The sequence below is a fragment of the Polyodon spathula genome, chromosome 10 (genome assembly GCF_017654505.1).
Source record: "Polyodon spathula isolate WHYD16114869_AA chromosome 10, ASM1765450v1, whole genome shotgun sequence".
Classification (NCBI taxonomy): domain Eukaryota; kingdom Metazoa; phylum Chordata; class Actinopteri; order Acipenseriformes; family Polyodontidae; genus Polyodon; species Polyodon spathula.
The window spans coordinates 5,594,771-5,620,567 of NC_054543.1; the positions used below are offsets into that span (position 1 = coordinate 5,594,771).

The window sequence follows — 25,797 nt, forward strand, 5'->3', positions numbered from 1 at the left end:
CACACTTATCACAAAGCACGGCATAAAAAAGGAGTTGATAACCAGCATACAAAGTATGTATTAGATACACTAAATCTGCAGATTCATGTTTAGGGCACTGTGTTGGCCTCTCTCCAAGTGAAAGACTGGCCAAAAAAAAAAAAAAAAAAAAAACTGCAATTGCTTTGTGCAGAAGATCACTGAGTGAAGCAATCATATTAACATATAATTGATTATCACTTGGCAAACTGATTGACGAGAAGTTATTGGACTTCAAATTTCAACTGCGTCACTTTAACCTTTAAAAGACAGTTTCATGTTTTTCACGTACTGCGCAAAACCTCTGTCCCCAGCTGCTCTTATAAGCACATCCCCATGAAGGAAGGTTTAATCAGCTGAAACTAAGACACTGCTTCAATGTTGCTTATTAAAAAAAAATGTAAACATCATTTTTGTTGTGTTTTGACTGAACATGCTTCTACTAAAGACTAGACTGTCCTTGCAGTGTTTTCAAACCTATTAGCAGCCGTAGAGGTGATATTCCATCTTCAAATTAAGACAGCAAGTGTGTAGAGCTCAATAAGCCATGTATGGCTCATGAGCCCTCTGTTGGACTGCCCTGATCTACAACGCTGTATGTGAAATAACTGAATATCTTCAACGTGGGATCATAAATGATGTTAATAAAGCCAGTAAGAGATACGGAAATGTATTTAACTGTTTGTTGAGTTGAAGAATAAAACTCCTTTATTGAGGAAACACGAGAACAGAACAAATACATACATCAATACAGGAGGTCAGACTGGTACCAGCGTGATTTCTACAGAATATGTTCACACAACGCTAAGATAAGACCGAAAGGTTTAAAAAGAAAGGGTATTTCTGAAGATTTCTGTTCAGATAACCAAAAACACTGCTGTCCCTCACCTCCCCATCACTCCTATAGATCTGACAAGCAGAGCTCCAGGTCATATATGTGACCTTGTGATATTGAGGGTCGACCCACTAATACACTTTTATTGTGAGTCACAGTGGCAATCAACAATGTCAGTAGAAATATATTGGTATTTATTTTTTTTAGCCAAGCAGTATCCACCTCATCAGAATACTAAAAGCTTAACAGTTATAGTTACTATAACTACAAGAGTTTTGTGCAAATCTGCTTTCCATTTCGTTAGCATGTCCCCACAGAAGATAAGCTGATGCTTGCGCAGCTGTAATGTGGTGGCTATATCTGCATCAAACTAAATTAACTACTAACATTGTAATTGCACTTAAAAGCTACATTTGACACTAGCTGCAGTAAAAAATCAACTAGATACCAATAGTCACCATTTGCGGCTGCTTTTTTAAGCAGGTGACAGTGGCGAATCTTAATCCCCCTGTCCTAAAATTTTTTTTCAGGGCACTCACTGCAGTGTATTTTTATGGTATGTACTGTAAGGATTTTAATAACTGGGTCAGTAAGTCACTCTGGGGGATACTCCCAGCCAGATTAATATACAGCGAAAGTATGTAGCATGCAATATTATTAAGACAGAACCCATAATATTCTTTGATTTCTAAAATACAATACTACAAGATTGAAAGGAAGGTTGATTTGCATACTTGCTCACCATGGTGGTAGGAGACTTGCGTCCTCAGGCTTTAGTTTCCTAGGGGGGCAGCTTTATTAAAAAGGCAACTTATGTCTCCCAACAAGACAATTTCTAATGAACAGCACTGGCAATTTGTAAACCAAGGGGGAACAAAAAAGAGCTGCACCAATGATCTTTGTATCCTGGGTCAGCCAGCTGTTCACACTCTTGATTTAAGACATCACTTATAAGGTCTAGGTCAATGTGTCCTGTTTAGTGCAATTGACGTAGATATTATAAAGCTAATATATTTTACGTCCATTTGACAGTGTCAGTAATACGATGTATGTAACTGACATAACAGAGTTTAGCTGGACTGATTCCAGCTGTAAGCATCTTATTTAACAATTAAAAAGGAAGATCTTTTTAAAAAAATCTCACTAGGTACCTGCAGTATTTTAGCACTTCAGTGTTTTGCTATAACCATTAAAGTCTACAAAAAAAACTGGTTTGCCCCATTTGAATAACACCATTTTCACTAACAGCCATCAGAGGATATATGTGCAGAATGCTTTCAACAGCTGACAAAAGTCATAGTTTTTGGTTAATTTGCAAATTGTCGAAAGTCATGATTTCAGGGTCTATTTAGAATTCCTTAGATGCTGGGAAAGTAACACCATGTTTTAAAACAGCTTCTCAGGGAGAGAAAGAGGAGAGCAGGTACAAATACCATGAAAGAGGTTTAGCAAACCAAATACTTCCATAAACCTGATCTGCTGGGCACTTACATTGGCTCTATAGCTCTCTAACAGTTTAAAAAAAAAATTTAAAAAAATGTTAGTCATTTCATTTCTAATCCTATACTGCATGGTTAAAAATCTCTCAGTTTAGCCTTATTAAATCAGGAAGGTAAGTTGTTCTTACACTTCCAAGGTCATTTCACCTCAGTAGTGGTCAAAAGCATGTAACTGGCTGTAAATCATGTCAGTCAGTAGAAGCAGCAGCTGGTTGGTTAATGACAGGAAAGGCAGCTTTGAAGGGGTGGGACAATTGCACTCGCCAAGTGAAATGTACAAGGAAGTGCCAGACTTCTTGAAAGCAAGGCATGGAAACAGATTTAAACTTAGTACCTTCTGTAATAGCAGATGCTTTAATTAACTGTTAAATTTACCATGCGTTTCTTTCAGAACTCCACATTGCAAACTGAAGTGTATGATGTGGTTTATTAAAGATTATGTTAGCTACAACAAATAAAAACTGGCCAAGTGCTTCCTAAGCCTTGCTCTGCCAGTTCAAAAGTTCATGGATGAAAAGCTAAGTATTTATTGTGCCACAGACCAGTTCAATTAGTACTTTGCAACAGTAAGCTATAGGGGAACTGATGCTGTGGCTGAAATGTTAGCATGTCATTGACCATCATTTGTTTCAGCAATGACATTACCCACATCAAACCTTTTCATCAGAATCTGACAAACTGTTCCAGATATAACTAAAAATGACAGACGAGCAGTAAATAAGTGACGACCTCTTCTTAGGTATACAGTGCTCCCCTGCTATAAGGCTCTGGTTATAACACGCCTCGGATATAACGCTCCTACAGCAAGTCCCCCAATTCCCTATACTAGTGATTCATGCAATATTTCTACAGTAAATACAGTACCGTGTTGTTCAAACTATAAACAACTTCTCAGTCTAACGTCCGTTTCTGTCTCTCCCTTTTGATACAGCATCTGAACTGAAGAAAAGCTGCGCTGGCACTTTATAACACAGACATCTTATTCAGCATTCGTTTTAAAACTAAATACATATTAGGCCTACGATGTGGTTATCTTTCCTAATGTATTTACTATTTTGCTGAGAGAGGAGCTGCGTCTTTTTCCAGGAGATGAGACGCTTCGGCGAGCCCATTCCTTTCTCCCCCCATCTCCTAACCCCGCTCTCCTTATTGCAATTGGTTTGCTAGTCTTACTTCGAACTTAACTCCCGACCGCTGTTTAGCCAGGCTATTTATAGTTTAAAACTGCTAATTAAAACGATCCACGAGTGGGAATTTAACCTTTTTTTTTTTTTTTTTGTAAAAAATATAGCGTTGATTACATGGTGCTTCATGCATTGTTAATTCATGGAAAGTTACATTTTTCCTTCACTGTATGTGCATTACAGACAGGGAGTTATTTTATTTTGTATTTTAGTCAGATCGGCGTTGTTATGTGTACCGCGGCGGCATGCCCCCTCCCCCCTTACAACGCTCTTCGGTTATAACGCTCATATTGTGTGTCCACAAAGAACCGCGTTACAGCGAGAGAGCACTGCATTCTTACCCTGGTGGGTGGAGTCAGAAGAGAAAAACTGCATAAGTTAGTTTATGGTCATTTTTTGGTCAAAGCATGTCAGTCATTGTCCTCTGTTGCCTTCTAAAAAGCACCTTAAAAGTGAAAAGTTATCTTGACCGCTGTGCCAGTATAAAAACAAGACAATAAACTTAATGCAGGCCATGTTTACTTGAAGAGATAATAAGTAATGGCAAACGAGACGAGACAGAGAGCAAATGGGCAGGGAACAACTAAATAAGCCCTGTAATTACTCATTTTTCACTCTTATCTTTGCAGTCTCTCCTACCGAACAGGACAAGACACGGCAAACTGCGACACCTGCCGAAACAGCGCATGCATTATTTACAGGTTAGTTTCAAACTGCATTACTTTTACTCTTCAATTCTCCAGGATTAAAAGTAACACTGGACAGTGACATTCCTTAATCATTTGGGGGGAAAGAAAGAAAGAAAAAGAAAGAAAGAAAGAAAGAAAGAATAAATGAATGAATGAAAGAAAGAAACACAACATTCGCTCACCTTAAACAGAACTGCTAATTTGCTGACAGGAACGAGTGCAGAAGACAGATATGAGTGAAGCTCTTAACCCTTAATTTGGTGAAACAACTTTCCAGACACTTCTTAGTCTGCATCTCCTAATGGCATTGATTTACCCAAGCCTGGGTTTTTCACAAGAGCTTTGTTTGAATAGCAATTGAAACCATCTGCGTCAGCTCTGGATCTCTTGGTCATGCTGGCCTAATGTTATGTATTGAAAAAGGAACACGTCCTTGTTTTACCATTTATCTCATTTAAAAGGTTGCATTACTTTAAAGGCTTCTGTGTGAAAATTGCACTGTTGGTTAGCATATTCAAGCAATTCTTTCAAATGATAGAATTCAAGGAACTTGACAAAAACAAAGGGATAAAGACAGACATCAATTACAACATCCCAAAGTAATTTTCTTATAAGCTGTTCCAAGGATGATGTATTGTTTCAGAGAAATCCTAAGGTAAAGCCAGTAATCTCTCCCTGTTAACAAGAGCTGTAACCACCCCTAACACACTATCTTTATATGTTATATCTGTAGAAGTTTTACAACAGTTGAAAACTGTAGTGAAGGCTTAACACTTGGGTCTGAAATTTTTATATAACACTCAAGACAGTTGTGAGCAAGAACATTAAGAAATCCATCCAGTTTACTGCATTAGAACTCCAAGCTTGTACCTTCTCCTGCTGTATGTAGGTCTTGCCTGCTTTAATATAAAGTAGGCGTGATTATTTTAAAGTACACACAACCCCATATGAATAGATTACAGCTGCGTTATTGGATCTGAAGAATGTCACGTGGCATTGTAATAGTCAAATAGTCAAAATAGTCAAAAGTTATCAAAAAGGCTCAAGATATCCAACATTAAGAGACAACACACTTGTCTCTATTAAAATTTTTGAGCAGTTAATTTTTGGGCATTAGTTGATTAAAAATCGGTAGATACATCTTTGCACATTTTAAATAATGGTAAAGATCTTATAGTGGCTGTCCTGCATAGTAAAACATTTTAAGTTTTTTTTTTTTTTTTTTTATCCCAGGCTAAACGAAGGAATGGGAAAAAATAAACGCTGCATTGCACAGTCAACTCCGTTTCAAAACTTTGTATATCCAACTTAAACATAAAAACTCCCTTTTCACCATCACAGTCTTAAAATTAATAAAATCTGCTTTGCTTGTAGTAAATGCAGACATATTTTCCCAAGCCGGCAAGACATTGAGGACCGTTCTGGACGTTGTAGAAAATGTAACAACCACTTGTGTGTGTGTGTGTGTGTGTAACAACAACAAACCAGATATGAACTGACGCGAGAATATAACTTTTCACACCAAGGGAGACGACATGCATCGCTGGTTTAAGCCGAGTGGAACAGAAGTTAAACAGCAATGAATCAAGAGCTCTGCTGACTACCCAAATGCATCCTGTAATATCAATGCGCTACAAATGAAAAAGTGGCATGTTGAAATGATTAATGTAATTAATTTCTTCTTCACATCTATAATCTCGGAATACTAATATTATACAGCACATTCGCCACAGTCTAATTAAAGACCATCGCTGCATGAAAGAGGATTTAAAAGGATTCAATTTATTTTAAGACTGGTGCTTTAAGTCACACTCCTTCTTGATTCTTTGTTCATTTAGAAACCTGATAATCTAATTATCACATACCACAGTGCAGGAGTCTAATATGTTGATCAAGTGAAGAGATACGTCAAATAGTTTGGATGTAGAATCCTGGCAGAATGCACACTTTGAAAGCATTGAAAGTTTTGTTTTCCAGTTGAGGTACAAGGAGCAAGGCATGACAAACTGAACCATCGCAGGAAATTGTCTTTACACTTGGTGGATCTTGTCTGGTAAAGAGGATACAAAATTGAAACGTAATTAATTTATTTAATTTCTGGGGGGAAATATATAAAAGTACTATCTTTTCAACTAGGTTAAACAACCTGTACGCCTCATTCCAAAACTGTCAATTCCAGTACTTTTACTGACACTAATTAACTAAGCTGACACAGACTTTAGTGGCATAGCAGGCTGCCCATGGCTTTACAGTATACACGAAGTGCATGACAAACTAACCCAAATTTAAACAGCTTTTTTACCACAGATAGTGTTGCACAGATTAATCAGTTTATAAACAATCCACTCTTGATGCAGACACACACACAAAAACACACAGTCAACTTAGGTGTTGTATGTTATTATGAAGTCCCCACTTTCAAAACTGTACCATAAAACCACCACATGCTTTATAAAAAAACATGTGATGTATAAACCTTTCCATCCTTAGTTCAATTGTTTCAGTCACAAACAAAAATTTCAAAATGGTTGGAACACAAACTGTTGGGCCAATGTCGCCCATTTCCACTTTGGTTCATGAGACAACCATGTCAAGGTTAACACAATCATGTTAGCACAGTATCGTATCAAGACTAATTAAGTTAGTGAAATTACTGTATGCAGCAATGACCGAAGGGTATGCTAGAATAAGACAAACTGATCTTCAAAATCAGAATTGCAATTGCGTTCATATTGCTTTGATCAAAAGGCTTAAACCCATACTCCTGGTTAGTGTATTTAGTAGGCAAGTGAACTGTGCATGCAGAACCTATGACAATGTATCATGTCTACCAGTACTGTACTTGGAAATAAATCTAGGCTGCCTTCGACATTCTGCGATTACAGCATCACTGGATGAGAGTGCCCTTTCTAGTACTGCTAAATTACCATCATTTCTGCATTTAAATACGTTTACATCACAAACCATTAATGATGTGGATAGAGGTCTTTTGTTTAAGCCCTTTTTTGTTCTATTCATTTTCTTTTAATTATGCACATGAATAGTGTGAAATTATTCAGAATGAAGATCACCCACAATATTAAAAGGTTAAAACTACTTGAAAGCTAAATAAAAAAAAAAGGTTTTAATTTCACCAAAATATTGTGTTTTATGAGTCGGTAATGATCAGTTCTTGCTAATAAGAAATTAATTTAACTTCATCAAAACATGTTAAAATCCATAACAGTCTACCATATGAACCAATATGGAAATAAATACTATAAATAAAAGACATACAGTAATGTTCACAATATAAAATAGTTGTTACAAATTCGGAACATTTCTGCATGTTATAATTATTAGATAACCTGTGAATGCTGCTGTGGACTAAAATAAATGAATGGTTTGTAAAGACAAAATAGGAAAATCAAACCTTGACTTTATCACAGATTCATATCTTCAGTGCTTTAGTTAACCTTTCTTTGAATCCTCTATATAACTGGTGTTCACTGTCAGATCATAACATATTTTTCTTCACACCAAGAACTGACCCACACCAACAAAGACATATACCTATCAAGCAAAAAACCATCCTCCACTTTAGTAATTCAGTGAGTAATTAATGAGTTGCTTTGATTCTTTATGGGAGATGCAGGGGAGGGATAAAGCTTTCAAAATCTGCTGCCAAACACTTTGTTATTAGAATAAACCGTATCTACTTACAAAATTAAAGTGACCTATATTGTAGTCAGAGAAAAGCAATAAAATAGAAATCCCCTTTGTACATACAGAAGCCATTAACGACAAAAATGAAATTTGATGGCTTTTTTTTTACGCATTTCCTTAAAGCCCTGCAGAGGTTTTCAGCAAAACTGTATTGTTAAACAGGCAGCATCACTTCCATTCCATCCCCAGTGGCCTGTTAAGAGGTTGAATAAAATTGGTCCTTTCAGTCCCAGCCCAGTTTCATGAAAGTGAGCCTCACAACTAAATAAACTTAGTCAATTGACACCAATAGAAGAAAAAGTGGGCAAAAGAAAAGCAGGAATGTAAATGTGACACAGCAGGAATGTCTAATATATTGTTATTACTGTTCTAATCCAGGTCTTGATAAAATTGGCAAAGAAACAGCATCCAGTTTGATATATAGTGACTATAGAGAGTCTACACCCCCTTGAACTTTTTTCCCACATTTTGTTGTGTCAGTGCCTCAGAGTTTCATGCATTTAAAATGAGGATTTTTTTTCCCCACTTATCTACACACCATATTCCACACTGTTAAGGGGAAAAAAAAGTTTTTATTGAGAAAATATTACATATTAAAAATACAAAACTGAAAGATCATAATTGGATAAGTATCCACCCTCCTGAGTTAATACTTGGTGGAAGCACCTTTGGCAGCAATTGCAGCTGTGAGTCTGTAGGTCTCTACCAACTTTGCACACCTAGATTTGGCAATATTTGACCATTCTTTACAAAAGTGTTCAAGCTCTGTCAAGTTCCTTGGGGAGCGTTGATGGACAGCAATCTTGAAGTCATGCCACAAATTTTATCCACTTCAGTGTAGCTTTGACTGTGTGCTTTGGGTTGTTGTCATGCTGAAAGGTGAACTTCCATCCCAGTTTCAGCTTTCTTGCAGAGAGCAGCAGGTTTTCCTCAAGGACCTCTCTGTACTTTGCTCCATTCATTTTCCCTTCTATCCTGACGAGTGCCCCAGTCCCTGCCGATGAGAAGCATCCCCATAACATGATGCTGCCACCACCATGCTTGACTGTAGGGATGGTGTTGACTGGGAGATGTGCTGTGTTGGGTCTGCACCAAACGTAACACTTGACATTTAGACCAAAAAATTCCAATTTGGTCTCGTCTGACCACAACACCTCTTGCCACATTTTTGCAGGATCACTCAGGTGCTTTGTTGCAAACTCCATGCAAGCTTTGAGATAGCTTATTTTTAGTAATGGCTTCCTTCTTGCCACCCTGCTATAAAGGCTGCTTTTATGATGTTTTCTGGGTATTGCTGACTGATGCACATTTCCCCCATCTCAGCCCACTGAACTCTGTAGCTCTTTCAAAGTTGTCTTTGACCTCACAGTGGCATCCCTCACCAATTTCCTCCTCACCTGGCTACTCAGTTTGGAGGGACGGCTTGATCTAGGCATTGTCTAGGTAGTATTATGCACCTTCCATTTGATGATTGAATAGATTGTGCTCACAGGAATATTCAGAGACTTTGATATTTTTTGTACCCTTCTCCTGATCTGTGCTTTTCAATGACTTTATCCCTGACTTGCTTTGAAAGCTCCTTGGTCTTCATGGTTGAGTCTTTGCTTGAAATTCACTACCCGACCAAGGAACCTCAAAGAGACAGGTGTTTTTATTCTGAGATCATGAGAACCACTAATATTGCACACAGACAGAGGCCATTCAACTAATTGTGTGACTCGTTAAGGTCATTTTGTGCAACTGAATTAATTTAGGTTTGCCACCGCAAAGGGTTTGAATACTTATGCAATCATGACTTTTCCATTTTTATTTCATATTAATTATCTATTTACTTCTTTCTTTTTGTTTTTGCTTTGAATATGTGGAGTAGGTTGTGTATATAACACATATTAATTGCAGCTTTAAAGCAACTATATATATATATATATATATATATATATATATATATTATATATATAGAGATATAGATAGATAGGAGATGAGAGAGAGAGAGAGAGAGAGAGAGAGAGAGAGAGAGAGAGAGAGAGAGAGAGAGAGAGAAGAGAGAGAGAGAGAGAGAGAGAGAGAGAGAGAGAGAGAGAGAGAGAGAGAGAGAGAGAGAGAGACACACACACACACACACTATATTCTATTTATATAAACAGCCTAAATCAAAAGATACAGGTATTCAGCCAGCTGAAATTAGCCACACCTAACCATTGCACAATAAGGCTCGGTATTCTGACATGCTGTATAGCTATTTAAAGTGACTTGTATCATGCATATCTGATGGGAGCTCAAATATAACAAATATAACAAAGTTAAAATAAATTCAACGCTGGATGACGCCAGATCAAAAGGAGGGGATGGGGGATTTACAGTTGTAGTTAGGGTGGTGCTGCCATCTTGTCATTGTTGACATCCTTCAGATTTTCACATTGGATTCCACTCCACTGCTAAGTTTTTGGACCGCTTTGTTTATCAGTTTCCACTGAGTGCTGAATTTTGGAACGCAGCCATTCCATACTTTTTTCTACAGCATCTTCTGCAAATTACATCATTTTCTAAGATGTTAACCTTCTGTTTGTTAGCCTTAACTCATACTTGTATGTTATATTTAACATACAAAAGAATGGCAAGAAGAGAACCCTACTGGTTCTTTCAAAGCCCACAAACACTAAATTAAACAGAGTCTACGGTAGCAATCCACAATGAACTACCCTTATTAATATATCACTATTAGTGTAATTCACAATGCTTTATTAACTAGCTATTAACTGCCATATTACAGCAGTTGCAATGAGAGGATAAGTTAGCTATGAAACCCTAGCAGTTACACAATGCAACAATGAGCTGAGTTTATAATTTTTTTGATGTTTTCAGTCTAATGAACAAGACAAACAGAAAAACTCCTTATTCATCATGTGGGGTCATTAGTCACATATAATGGATAATGCATTAATTGTGATGAATGGTAAACAGGCATGCCTAATTGCCATCAGTGGCAATACAGACCTAAAAGAATCTAGGTCTGCTCATGAAAATGAGTTGTAAAGGTAAATGCTTTTCTTTAAAAATGACTAAAATAAGTAGCCATTATATATAGCCCTAATTATCGGATTATTAAGTGAAAGTAACATGGCTCAGGAACTAATTCCAGGGGCATTCATTTATCTTGAGATCCAGTAGAGGTGGTCTCTTGTGAAAACAACATTTGTAAAATAAGATAAGACAACCCTATTAATCTTGAAATCTTAAAAATAGGTTAGGATCACATTTCAATGAAAATAAATTAAAAAATGAAGCCAACGGTGAACATTATTATCTTGAACAAGTTAGATATGATGGAGAATGAATGCACTGTGCTCAACTTCATCATCCTGATAAATTAAATATATTTCACCTTCATGCATGCCTGGGCAAAGTAAAGGAAACCAGACACACATATATCATGTTGTGTAAGAACAATATTGGCAAGTTACTCACAAACAATCTGTAAAATAATCAAATAATGTTGTTTTTGTTGTTACTCATTTTCCACTATGTCAGCATTTTCTCTGCAGAACAGATTATGTCCAGCATTAAAAAGCTAAACTGAAATTCTTAAATAAAAATGTGGGATATCTAAGTTAATTAGGTGCTGGAGGGAAGGAGAGTTTACAGTTTGCGAAAAATCAGTTTCAAGTCCCAGTGGTGCAAGCCAAACTAGGAATCTGTACACCATTGTATGGACAAAAGCCAGCCACTGTTAGCAGCAGGAGGGCTAGGTTATTTAATGGCAAGGCTTTGTCATTTGGAACTTCTCATAGTCTGCGACAGCTTACCTGTATAAGGTGCTAGCCAACAAGGGGGGACAGTAGCTAAGTATGTGTGTACACACACACATACATATATATCTCACACAATTTCAAAAAATTGTGGGCACGCATATTTTCTGTATGATTGAGTTTTATTTTTGTATGTGAACCTAGACAAATCTAGAGTCTTTTTTTCTTATCAGTGCAGATAGTCTTTTCGGTAACGAGTCTGAATTAGATTACAGAATAATTACATGGTTCTTTAGTGATTAATCCCTTAACAACTACCTGCATTGAATTGTGATTTTAAAATAGACTTGGAATTTAGCAGTGCAATGTATTTTCCCTTATACAGTTTATAAAAGTATACTTGAAGTTTGTTTTGGCCTTGGGTGGGGGGGGGGGGTAGTGCCACATATAGTTTTCATACAGTTTCCAGAAACCCGTGGAAGCAGTAGGCATTACCTGTAAAATCAGCAGAAAATGCATGTCAAGTAGACACATTCTTTGTGAAATGAAAAGCAACTGAATCAAAGTCAGCATTTCGATGAAGTTCAGTGCTCTAAGAAGGCAAATATGAACACATGTAGTAAGCAAACATCCAAAGACTCACCTTGTGAATGCAACTGAAAGTCTCACTAAATTTTAATATCTGCAAAACTGCTGTGTAATGCTGGCTTAGTGGATTAAACGGTAAACTCAAAAGTATTGCGTACTCTACTCCAAAAGTTCTGCCAAAAGGGAACTTGAGATGAGAACGCAGTAAATGTTACCATCTACTGAATACTATCAGAATGGCCTTATGAGGCAAATGGAAGCCATGACCATAGAGCCCTATAACCCGCTCCACATGATAAAGTGCCGCCTTATAAATGGAGTGCACTGTAGAAGATTGCATCATCAGTCAACAGCATAGCACCATTTGAATAAATGCATTTCCCCACTTGCAAAAAAGAAAAATGATACTACCTTTCAGTACAATAAGAGGCACGTCACTTAGCAGACTAATTATTAAGCTGGCACAGTGCCTTGGTGCACATCTGTATTATTACACAATCTAAGTCCTTGCAGAATGTAGATTGTCTGTGGCTTAGTCAGAGCAGATGGCTTGTATCATTGACCATGGGTTAAAAGAATATGGCAGTGAAATGGTTACATTTTTGCATGACAACACTGCTAATGGAACTTAAATGAGAAAATCATATAATATAGCTCTGTACCAAATCAAGTGAAGGAATCTATACGACAGGCTTAATAAGAGTTCTATAATAAGCAATGATGTAGACAGTACTGAAAAACTTAACATGTTATAAAAATTAAAAAAAGCAAAATTTGCAACCATGATTTACAGAGAGCCCAAAGCAACAGCCCAAAACCATGAATGAGTGTCCATTTAGTCTCAGATGGTATTCTCCATAACTACTAGCTGTATTCTTTGAATCATCCATGAAATACACAGCTCTGTAAACAGGATAATATTCTTCTATTGCAGTGTTGAGCTCGACTTCAAGCAACAAGAGGACAAACTTCAACCAGTTTTGAAAAAGCTCTGTCCATTTGAAGAAACTCAGGTTCCACCTCTGCCTTACCCCCAGGAAGGATATGCTTCAACACCGAAACGGAAATCCAAAACAGAGTCAAAGAAGCATGCCAGGTGGAAACTCTGGTTTCTTTGAACAGGAATCTCTGCTAAGGGATCTCAAATTGTATGGCCTACCTTCTCCACCAACACACGGATATTAGTTCTAAACTACCCCAGAGATTAAACACGAAATGGATCTGGAAAGAGGTATAAAAAAAATACATAAAAAATTCACAAGATCAGTTGCAAAAAGTGTTTCAACTGGATAACACTCAATTGTTTACCAAAAAAGGGACTGACAGACATAAATCATTTCCTGAAGCAAGGAGTGAAGAGACGTTGTGTCTACTTTCTTGCAGATCAGTAAGGTGGGCAGTTAATGGGATTGATTTATTTATTTTCTACTAAAACTTGCCAAGTCAAAAATATTTTTTTATGCGTTCAGCAATTATTATGGTTACACCTGTTAATGGCAGGCAACTAACTACTCAGCAATGCACCAGAATCAAAGATTATGTTTTGTTGTTTTTTTTTTCTGCCAGCAATCCACAAGATGATGCTTCAAGTCCAAAAGGCAAGTCACAACTGTGTGACTTGATTTTCATGATAAATCTGAAGAGGAACTATTTTTATGGCAATTCAGGATTCTGAACAAAGCACTTTTTCCCCCAAATAGTGAAAACCCATTTATAATCTCTATGATGAAACCATAGATGAAAAAAAAAAAAAAAAAAAAAAAGTCTTCAAACATTGTGAAGTTTTTTTTTTTGTTAATAAATTAGTGACATGTCAAATATTTTGATTTATCTGCCACTTGCATCAACAGACTTCTAATATGTCTACTGATCCTCATCAAAGGGGTGTGTGAGTGTGAGTGTGAGTGTCTGTGTGTGTGTGGGGGGGAGCAGTAATACATCTCCTAAAGTCAATACATGCCTTTAGACACTATAAGCTGACAGTCAAGCTTCAAGACTCCAAGCCTTCTACTGGGAGAATTTCTAATTTGTTAGTATATAAATATCAAGCTGCTTTCTAATTCTGGAAATCCCAGCTGTATTATATTATAAAATAATAGAACAAAAATTGTCATTTAAAAAAAGTACAGTATATTTGTATGTAGTCAATGTATTTTTTATTTTATTAAAAAAAAAAACATATATATATATATATATATATATATATATATATATATATATATATATGTATATATATATATATATATATATAATATATATATATATATATATATATATATATATTTGACACTCAAACTGCCATTGAAGAAATATGACACTTAATATTAAATTATGCAGCCATTAAAAATAAAAAAAAGGTCAGGAAAATTCTAAACTGCACAGTATTACATTACAAAGGCCCAAATATAAATAAATAACTTTTTTTATTTGACATTTCTTGGAGGAGATTTTAACTAAAACTTGTCACTTCCATTCTTTTTTTTTTATCACTCATTAAAGCATTAATTTCATGCGTTGGTAAACACATTAGACACGCATGACGTTTTCGCTCGTTTAAATGTAAAAATCATCAAATAATACAATGAAGCATCTCCTTATTGCCCATCTTTGTCTTACTTTCTCCACCTTATCAAGTATGTATTTGTCTTTTAATCCAAAAAAAAATGTTTTAAATATGAACAAAGGTCTACTGTTAACAGGTTAGTTTTATTAGGATTGTAACGTTTACAAATATGCTTAGCTTTTATAAAATCATCTCTTCCGAGTTCTCACTTGGAGACAGAAAGAGCCAAGAGCATCCGCAGCGCTTAAGGAGCATCTGTAAATTAAAATTATATAATGGAATGAAGATTTCCTTTAAATAGACAGGTGGAGATAACAAAGAGGAAGTAAAAGGGCAAACGTAGGAGGCAGAGGGAGAGATGTCTGTCAGACATTTGATATTGTTGACTCATTCTATTAAAAAAATAATTTTGATCAGGAGGTAGTAAAATCAATAGTAAAATGATAGCAAATTATACACATCTCTAATAATGATATTCATTGGAAACTTTCCAAAAGCTCATGTTTGTACATGTGTAGTCTTAAACGATCACTACAAAAAGTCTTGTGTTGACCACCTAAATTGTGTTTTAGTTCAGCCCCCACAAAAAGGTATTACATTCAAGTACCACTGTAAATAGCACAAGAGCACTGACTGTATTGTGTTTAGGAGACTGTATGGCAAGGAAACCTTGTAGCAATCTCACAGCTTTTCACAACAACGTTTTGACCACTGAAAGCAGGGCAATGATCGCAGAATGTTTCTTCTGTTTTGTTTTCATTTTGGATCCTATGCCGCTTGTTTACCATACAGCTTTATAACTCATGTGCACAGTTAGCAGGTGTTTTGAATGTGTTATCTTGAACAGCAACTGTACCAAATCATAGAGTCGTTTGGGGCTGTGACTATTGTCAAGAACCACACACTTCAGAAGGTGGTCAATAATGAAAACAGGCTACCATTTTACCAAACTGAAACTTTGAAAATGGGCTGCTTCCAAACAACGATGATTAACATGAGAAGAAAAAAAATATATGGTTAATGAGGAATTCAAATGAATAATTCTTAGGTGTGCTGATTGTTGTTGTTTTCTTTGTTCTTTAAATTATCAGAGATTGACCATAAAGCAGATGCAACATAATGATTTATATTACAGAAAATATGTACTTTTCATCTCCAACTATACAAACTACAAAATAAAGTACCAGAACACATTCCTAACTAGAAATCTGCGGCATGTATTTTCCATGGAATGCCGCTATGTAGAAATAATTGACAAATTGATTATTTTTAATAAGGCCAACTATTGGCTGTCTTCAATGAAAGAATAATTCAGCACACCTCCAGAAGTTGTACATGAGAAGTTTACTCTAGTAGTTCTACTGTAGCATAAAGAGAGACGTAGACGTTTATCTGTATCATGAGGTAAGTGCAATTGATTTATTATGTGCAATATTGTGTATTTTATACTGTTTTTAAGTAAAATTAAACCTTTCCACAACTTGAATTGTCAAGAACCAAATCTGTAGTTCACTTCTGTTGTTATTTGATGAATGTATTGTCATGTAGGTCATTATATGTATGAAGTATGAAGCCAGGGCCCCAGGGGTACAGACTGAAACAATGGTAGAAACACCCTGGAAGAAGTTAAGTCAATCTGTTCATCTGGTTTCTTGTACTGGTTTCGTGGAAAAAAACTGGTGGTCATATGCAGTGGAACAAACCACTCAAACCAGTCAATTTAGTCCTATATCATTCCAAAATGAGCGAGGAGTTCAAGCCAATAATCCCGAGCAATGAGCAATGCCCACTACAAGCTTTCCTCAAATCAGAATCGGTCATGATGCACTCGTGTATTGATCAGCTATTAGGGGATTGACAGCAAATTTTCAAAATGATTACTAACCGTTTTTAAATGTAGCTGTAATATTTGTTTTCCAGATTTTTCTTCCATGCTATCAGATATAACGTCGAAACGCTGTATCTAAAATATATTTTAAAAGCTATTATGCGCGTATTAATTGCTTTGGTTGACGAATGTTCTTTCTAGTGACCGACTATGACCCTGTTGTATCCAGATTCTCATTCATACTGTGCCTTTTCTGTTTTTTTAATTTACTCTGCATTTATCACTCCCTGTAAATGGTTGGAGGAAAGTGTACACCTAAACTGAAAACATAATGCTGAGTCCAGATTTCAATGTAGGTGCTTCATTTCCATCTTGTCCAACGTGATCAGACTTCTGAATGCATAAATCTAAATACTAAAAGAAAAAGGTCAGGAATTCCTAGCACTGGTTGCATTTCAATCTTGCAGCACTTTGTCCGACATCAAGAAACGAGAATCATTATCAGGGTTATACCAAGAGATCTTCCCAGGACGAGTGTACTGAATCCTAAATGTGTAGGGGCACCTTTAAAAATTCAAGCCATTCTTGGTGTTCAATAAATTATAATGGACTGTTTCAAATGTATTGCTTAACAGCTGTGCTAACACTCCTGGCTTGAATTTTGATAAGGACTGCACATGCTCCAAAACCAAAAAAGTGACCAAACGCAATTGTACACATTTACTTTTGCAACCACAATTCTCATTGCTAATGTCTGTGTTAATATATGTGTCACTATGATGAGGTTAACATACAAAACTAAGAGAATGATTTATTTTCGTAGAGATGTCATTGCTCATGAGTACTGTACTGCCTACTATAAAGTCATCTCAGTCCTTATGTGCATAAGAAACTCCTAATTATTAAATTAAGCCTGAATGCTTGGCTCAGGATGACATGTTGCTGGTTTACAAGATATGAAAATTAAATGAAGAAGAAAATGTAGCATTCACTGCTATGCAGAGCTCTATCAACAACAGCTGGATTATCCTGAGCTTTCCTCAAGACAACAGAGTAAAAAGGATGCTTCATTTGGAGTCAAGGACCACATTAGCACATGCCCTGAAGCACATACCAAAACCGCAAAAGAATTCCCAATCTGAAGGACTTCATTAAAAGGTCTAATCCTTATGAATTTTTCAGTCTTTGTTACTGTCTTCGATGAACGCTATACAAAGGCTAGCAGTTAGCAGCCTTACAGAAACAGTGATTTCTCTACATTCATGTAATGTAACATTATGACCTTATGGAAGTTATAGAAACAGGAATATTCAAGATGAATAAATAGAATGTTCTGTCAGGCTAAAACACTATAACATTTCTTGTGTCTCAGCAAGGCCTGTCAGCTAAAACAGCACAAAGTGCTGACAGTGAAGTCTTTGCCTGACGTAAAATCAATAGATCACTTTCTGAGTACATGTGAAAATAAAACAAAGAGCACGCAAAGTAGCGTGTCATTTGCTGAGATCCATCAAAGAACCAATTGGATCCCACTCAGCCCCTAGACTACTAAAGGCCATCTCTACATAGCTGCTTCTACCAAATGAAAGAAACTCTACCATCATTCTGCTCCTCAGTAGCTGTAGTCATTCATTTAGTACACCTAACAGATCTGTTACCTCAATCTAAAGCACTGCAAATAGCCCTGGAACATTAATTGCAATAAATAGGCATTGCATGGCGGGGGGAGCAACTCACATGGCAATATACAACAACAACAAAAAAATAGTTTATTTATTTAAGATTTACTAAAACCAAAAAGTGATGGCCACACCACCAATCTGAGACGACTTGGTTGTCAGACCTAGGTAAGTTAAGACTTCACAGATTTCAGAGACAGCTTCAACTGCATGCTGTAGCTCATACATAAAACAACAAAAACAGTCATTTTCGGTCTGTGCATCAGACAGACACGTCAGAGGTTAAACACGGACAGAGACAATGCAATTACTTCACATCTCGTAACCTCTGTGTCAAGATAAAGGTCTTTCTTCTAATGAAGACATTATTGACATGCATTCGACAAATGGTTCAATAAACACTAGGGAAATGCGTAATTCTACACAGTGCCTTACTCAATATGACCTACTTATGGAGAGAATATATCCTGTATCCTTAAACACTGAATGTACGAGTATCTTAAAAGGAACATAACATTATTTAACTTTTCCTTGAGAAAATTATAATGCTATTATATATGCATGGATACAAAAAAATACCCAAACAAGGACAATAAAAAATGTGTTTTATTACTAACATCAACATGAATAATGTGAGCATACTGAACATAAAAACCCAAATCCCCAAAGAACCATTGATATGCTACCAGCAGACAGGAGAATGTCTACATAGGGAATATTAATAATATTAATATTTAAAAATATGTTTCATTATATCATGGTGAAGGCAAATTCTTTATAGCCAGTAGCACAGTATTCATTTGCATATCATTACAAAACAAAAGTATAGAAATTACACATTTTCCAATGCGCAGGATTCTACCTTACTTACTGTATACTTACACTACTAAACAAAATAACGAAGGAATAAACACGATATGCACATACTGTACACACAATTGCCGTACATACCAAATATATAAATACCTCATTCTAGCAGTCAGTACTATAAATACGTAAGCCACCATGACCTACAGCCACAGCATCTTCTCAGATATGGCCTTCAACAGCTCAGCTAAATCAGGTGTCAGTAACACAAAAAGCATGTGAACTGCATTCAATATGTGTAATAAAATCTCCAGTGGGGGAAAAAAAAAAAGACTAAAGTTTGTCTGGCTGTGCTTGTAATACAAGTCAACTGGTTCTTTACCTAACAAGGTACTATAAATACTGCTTGCCTCAGACACCCTAGCTTGTTAAATGTCAGTTCTACACACACTGTAGCATTTACTTGCACAAACATTATGGTTCCCATTCCAAAATATGTACCTCCCTTTTTTACTGTCCCTGCATGGTTCTGCATTTTTTGTAGTAAGAATAAATGCATTCACTGTATAACTTGTAAAACATAATTAATGATAACAAAAAGATGAGACATCCATGTAATAATGGCTAGTCAATGTTGATTTCTATATTCCTTAAAGATCCTTTTAGAATTCACAGTTCTATAAATGAAAAAATATACTACAGCATTACATTTGAAACTAAATAAATATAGCTTAAGGAATACAGCCACATTGATATTCAGCCATGTATAGCAAGCGGATATAGTTTAGACAGCAAACCGTAACATTCACTTTATACATTAGCAGATGCAAGAGGCATGCATTGCATGCATTGTATGATGTGTTTCTGTTTTGTTTATAAACAGGGCCTCTAATAAAACGGTAAAAGGAATGGAGAGATAAAGCAAATCTTCAGAGTGAAGCTCACTGAACATGAAGGAGAGTTAAACAAGCCTTTGATTGCGTTTCACCACCTGGGACTTCAAATACAGTTACTGAGGATTCAGCAAGTCATAGCCAGTTGTGATAAGGATTTTTTTTAAAAAATTTTTTTAAGTTGATATTGAGAGACACTTACAATTAGCTCCGAATCCCGCCCCATGGAGATGACTGTCCTGTTTACCGTCCTTAATAATTTCTCCATAATTATCTGGACGTGTCGCTGAGTGGGTCCCTGGTCAACAAACGGGATACAAAAAAAATAAAAATAAAATCAGAAAAAGCATCTGGCAAACCCAATACTGATGGACATCATTACATGCATTTATATTGTAAAAAATAAATCAATTATCTACCCAAAACAGCACAGCTCAACAGGGTGAAATATTGTTCATATCAATGGCAGAAGCCGCGCAAAGCAAACTAAACAAACAGTCTTGTTTAAATCACAGCTTGTTACTGAGGGGGCACCATAATTACTAGAAATGTAGTTGAGATGATGAGCTGGAAGAGGTTCAACTAAATAATGCAAAGCTCATTCTAGAAGATTCGGCATTACTCTTCTTTGGTTTGGGTCAGTCTGAAGGCAAAGTCTTAATCCAATGTTATAAATATCAGGACATTAAATCATCCTAGAACAGAAAAATATAAAGCAAGTGCTTAAATCAACCAAGTGAAGTTTTTGATGAATGGGAATTTCAGTTTTAATGCACACTTTACAGTACTAATGGAGGATGATTGGGACGATTTCATGTGATCTCTTGTGCTCTGCTCTGATTCTGCATTTCACAGAGAATTCTCATGATGAAGGCACTCCATAAATTATAGATTTTGAAGTGCAACCAATAGATTTTCCTTTACTCAAACATAGCTGACAGATATACTACCTTTTAAAATGAACAAAGGAGAATAAACTAATGTATGGGATAATTTAACACACAAGCTGGTCCTAGCCTCTCAATAAAACATACTTCTATTTTTTACTTTTTTGTTGCTTTTTTAAATAAAGGAACAATGTATTTACAGTGCAAAATACACAATGAGGTCTATGTAGTACTAAAAGAAAAGTACGATACTCAGCGACAAACTCTTTAAATGTGTATTTCTCAATGTTGTCACAAGTCTATATTCATTTTATAAAAGTATACCAAATAGGGGCAAAGCAAACTAGTTCAGAAAAATCAACCGTATTAGGCTTGGACAACTAACAGAACTGTATTGGGGAACTTTTTGTTTGTTTGTTTAAAACACCCTAGTGTTAAAAACCAGATCGCTGAAGCTGAAGTTTAAGGGGCGCAATTGAGTAAAATGCATCATTGCAAAAGCTTTTCAGCACCACCGTAGTGTGCATCAAAGAGAGGTCTACGTTACTGCAATAAAACTAGCCGTGTAGTAGTGTTTACAGGGATTACTACAGCACTTACCACATCCTTTCTGTACAAAACTTCCAGTATGTTGCTGAGCAGCTGACAGCAGGCTTCCAATTCCTCCTGATTCTCCAGGTGAAGCTTCAGCTGCTCGGTCATCAGAGGCAGCAGAATATCCCGGCAATCTGGGCAGAAAGCAAAAATGAAAAAATGACCAAATGGCTCTGCATTGTTAGCACTGCAGCAGGTTTTCATTTGCATTTCCTGACACAACACATGCACAATCGTCTTCACACTGTTGAGTGGGAAAGTCAATGTTCCCTGTGTACAACAGTTTACATTCAAATTTTCACAGATTATTATACAATGACCAAATACATTGGGAACAGCATGTAGTGCTGATGTACCCTTTAAGTAATTGAAATGAAAATCAATTTAGTCAGTGTCACACAAGCACTGTTACTTATTGCCTAATGATTTGGAGGAGCTTAACTAAATGAGTTCATCTGAGGAAAAAAAATGGTAAGCTTTATTTAAAATTGGTGTAAACTGTCGCTGAAATGTAACAGGTGTACATCCAGCATTTCCCTAAAAGGACTTCAGACTATGGACCTGCATGGGTATTTGTATAGTGCTGTGCTGCTGTAAATATGAGAAACACTCTTTTCTGGTACTCCTGTTTATTACATGGTTTAATTAATGAATCAGTCACCAATCAATACAGTAGCTATAAATCCGAAGAGTATTTAATCAATCAGTAACAATGAGGCAGGGGTCCACTGGCTGTCGGACATGGGCTTGTGGTTCCGCTCATGGGAAAGTGAGCAGGTTTTGATTGTGGTAGTGGAAGAATACCTACAGAAGATGCCCCTTACTAAGCCTTCGTTGCTATCAAGCTGACACTCCCTAAAAAGGGTTGCAACAAGGCAATAATTTAAAGGATGTTGGTGAGGCCGATAGACAAGATAAAAAAAAATAAAAAACGTTAAAATAAATTTGCTTTGTGAATTAATTAGCCTGCTTCAGACATCTTCCCTGTCCAATTCAGCATCTATCCACAGTGGTACCACCTTGAGTATCGATGAGAAGACTTAACTACTGCAGTTAAAAACAGGATTAGGGATTCACAGAATTAAGACGACATAATTTAACCCTCATCAATAAGCATACAAGCATTGATTACCGAGTGACCTTGACAAAATCAATAGTTTAGAACTTTCATCTTCTGCAACATGGCAGTAGGTCAATACAAATTTAGAGCAGTGAAAAAGTAAACCACCACAGCCAGCTGTATGTCCACATGCAGGTGTTAAATACATACATATATACCTAAAGGCAGATGCATGCAATAATTTGTGATAATGTTCTTTCATCACAGTTGGATAAGCGGTTCTCTAGATTTAGCGCTCCCGCTGATGTACTGGCAGTGTGGAAAACACTAACCACCATGTCTGAGGGGGTTTTAATTAAAAAAAAAAAAAAAAAAAAAAAGAAAAAAAAAAGTATCAGCCACAATATTCTATTCACATATAGAACCCAGAGTGGTCAATGCTTCAGCAGTCCGCTTTAAAAAAATAATATCAATCTTTATCGAGGTGCAGGACTGGTGGAAACAAGGATTGTTTGATCACTCAGCTTGTTTCTAACTCGTGAAACACAAACATCTTGACGCCTCCTTGTTCTACCGTGAATCTTCCACAATCTATTAGAATCATTTCGATCTGACATTGCAAAATGCTCTTACAATGTCTCTATAATTCATCATTCAGCCTCTCATAACTTCCCCGTTAAATTCAACTTCGGAAACGTAATTTTCTAGTGTCTGTTCTACACAAAATAGATATCTCCCTATGGGTGTCTCAAACTGCAATACTCAAACCCCACAGATATGCTTAGGCAAACAAGGAGGGGTGTAATGTTAACAAAAAAATATACAAACAGATTTATCAATGTCAAGATTCCTGCAACCAGGAATAAACCTAAACTTTTTTTTTATTATTATTACAGATTGGTTATTACAGTAAGTTATAGATTATACAGTATTTACAGTAGTCCACAGTAATGCTGCAAAGTCTCTAGACACCACTTAAATATGAGAAAATGTTCAGACGGATTGATGAGTGCCACGCTTTCTTGAAGCCATGTTTGTTCATTGACTGCAGAGTCAAAATAAACATGCAGAACCCTCAATATGGCGGTCTCATTAAAAATGCACTAGAATCATTTGTCTCATTAAATATTCACTTTACAGACTGGTACATGAACGAACAATAAAAAAAAAAAAAAAAAAAAAAAAGATTTCAAAGCCATATAATTTGTTAGACATTAATCACATTTCCTTTTTCCCCCTCGCTGCCTATCTCTATTAGAAGACAATTATCTGGTTTATTTTGTAATGTACTTTATTATTTATTATACTTGATACATTGTTAATTATTCATTAAAACAGAATGATGATTCAAGCAGCAGCCTGCTTTCTTCCAGTTAAGAAACTGTTGTCTAATGCCTTCTGTATCTCCAGCGAAGATCAATGATGCCAACAAATCAAAAATCCATGACCTGCTGAAATGCTGCTTGATGACTAAGGGAAGCCAACTGGAACTATCATGCCAGGCCAACACTGCACCCCCACATCGGAGCAAACGGACTGAAAAAGAGCCAAAAGCTCCCCAGCACAGGCCACAAGAGAACCAGGAGCATTCTGAATCAAAAAGTCAATTTCCAGAACTATAAAATATACTGTATGTAAAGCAGCTACTCTGGAGCAAGACTGACGGGGAAGCATTACACAAGCCACGGGGCTATTCGGATGAATACTGTGACAACCACCACCACCATAATAATACAAATACAAAAAAACCTGCAATAATGCAGTAACTAAGGCTCTTGTTAACCTGCTTATTACAGGTGCCTCTCTGGGAAGCCCATTCATATTAACTTATGAAACATCAGGTACAGGAAAAGAGACCACCTGCCACTTGTACTTGATGTCGTTATCTACACTTTGCAGCTATCTCCACTCTGATCATTTATCCAATTCTGTTAAACCTGTTAACTCACTGCCTAACGTTAGTTTTTGTGTTAAAATGTTCCTGCTCCTAATTTTCCTGAATGTTTGTCCCCTTGTATTAGAAAGCCCCCTTTAACTTACTTGACTTCTCATCAACCAGCAATTTACTGTACAATCCCACTCGCTGCCTGTGAACAGGCTGGCTGTTGGGGTGACCTCAGACCAGAAATGAATGCTAGGATACTTGACATGGGTTGAACCTGAGTCGCAATGGCTGTGCTCAGTATGTATTAAATAACAAAAAAATGATTTAAACAAAACAAAAAAAGCAGGTTAGCCAAACAAATAAACAATAAACAGCAACAAGTAGCATGCTGGTTATCTTTTTAAATTATTATTTTACCTCCTGTCCCTACTCTTATTCTCCACTCTGAACACTCTTCCTCGAGCAGCCAAACTGCGGCTCTTTTATATTGGTGACCGAGAGATCAATTTGCTATCAATTATTGTATTATCCCATGGTCACCTTTTGCATGGGTTTAGTATGGATGCATGACTCTCAGCTAATTGTATACTTAGTAACTGATTCTGCATTCCTACAATGTATTTAAAATATAAACAATAACATGGCGGACGGCACCTTGCTCATCCTGCCACACAATAATAAAACACAAACACTGGCTTTTCGCCATCATATATACATAAATCATAACAACAACAATAATAATAATAATAATAATAATAATAATAATAATAAACAAACATATACACAAAGAGACAGGACACCCTGCCTTATGCTTTTTGCAGTGATAATTATACATAATGATACCACCTGTCTTGGTTTCCTCAAGATTTAACGGTGAACAACTACCTTTTTTTTGCCTACAATGAACTGCATATCCTGGCTATAGGTAAAGAAAAAGGATTGAAATCTTACGTAATCCAGGAAATAAAACTCCCGACACATTGCAGTTTGAAGCATTCAGTTTTGATAGATTACCAGCCACAGGTGTATAGGCAACAAGCTGAGGTCGGGCTAAATTAATTAATTAAAAAATAAATAATGGCTTTAACAAACGTGTTTGTGTTCATCCCAAATTCATCTGAAGCTCTGAAGGTTGTGGGCTCATGCATCCAACAGGAAGATAACTTAGCATCACCCTGCCCGACGCATGAGACATGGCACCACTAAACGCTCAGTTTCTAAATTAGATCCAACACAAAGGACCATCTGCTTTGTAGTCTACTTCACAGAAAGCTGGTCTCAATCAAAGGAATTATGAGAAGGGTGAGTGAATTAGGCTAGTATCCAATTCCAGACCA

The 25,797-nt window shown here is 36.4% G+C and overlaps 2 protein-coding genes across 4 annotated transcripts in view; one reads left to right on the plus strand and one right to left on the minus strand.

Annotated features, from left to right (window-relative positions):
- LOC121321740 (inhibitory synaptic factor 2A-like) overlaps nucleotides 1-14,352 on the plus strand; it is a 16,376-nt gene extending 2,024 nt beyond the window's left edge. The window contains exons 2-3 of the mRNA XM_041260858.1: nucleotides 4,166-4,237; nucleotides 13,199-14,352. Coding sequence (XP_041116792.1) covers nucleotides 4,166-4,237; nucleotides 13,199-13,382 — 256 coding nt within the window. The 3' untranslated portion in view covers nucleotides 13,383-14,352. The remainder of the gene's footprint in view (nucleotides 1-4,165; nucleotides 4,238-13,198) is intronic.
- Nucleotides 1-25,797, minus strand: part of LOC121321739 (dedicator of cytokinesis protein 1) — a 205,995-nt gene that overhangs the window by 114,361 nt on the left and 65,837 nt on the right. For all 3 annotated transcript variants that reach the window (XR_005950971.1, XM_041260857.1, XM_041260856.1), the window contains exons 26-27: nucleotides 21,522-21,649; nucleotides 20,237-20,332 (exon numbers count right to left, since the gene is read on the minus strand). Coding sequence is in view for 2 of the 3 variants with exons in the window: in XM_041260857.1 (XP_041116791.1) it covers nucleotides 20,237-20,332; nucleotides 21,522-21,649 (224 nt within the window). In the remaining variant the exon portion in view is untranslated. The remainder of the gene's footprint in view (nucleotides 1-20,236; nucleotides 20,333-21,521; nucleotides 21,650-25,797) is intronic.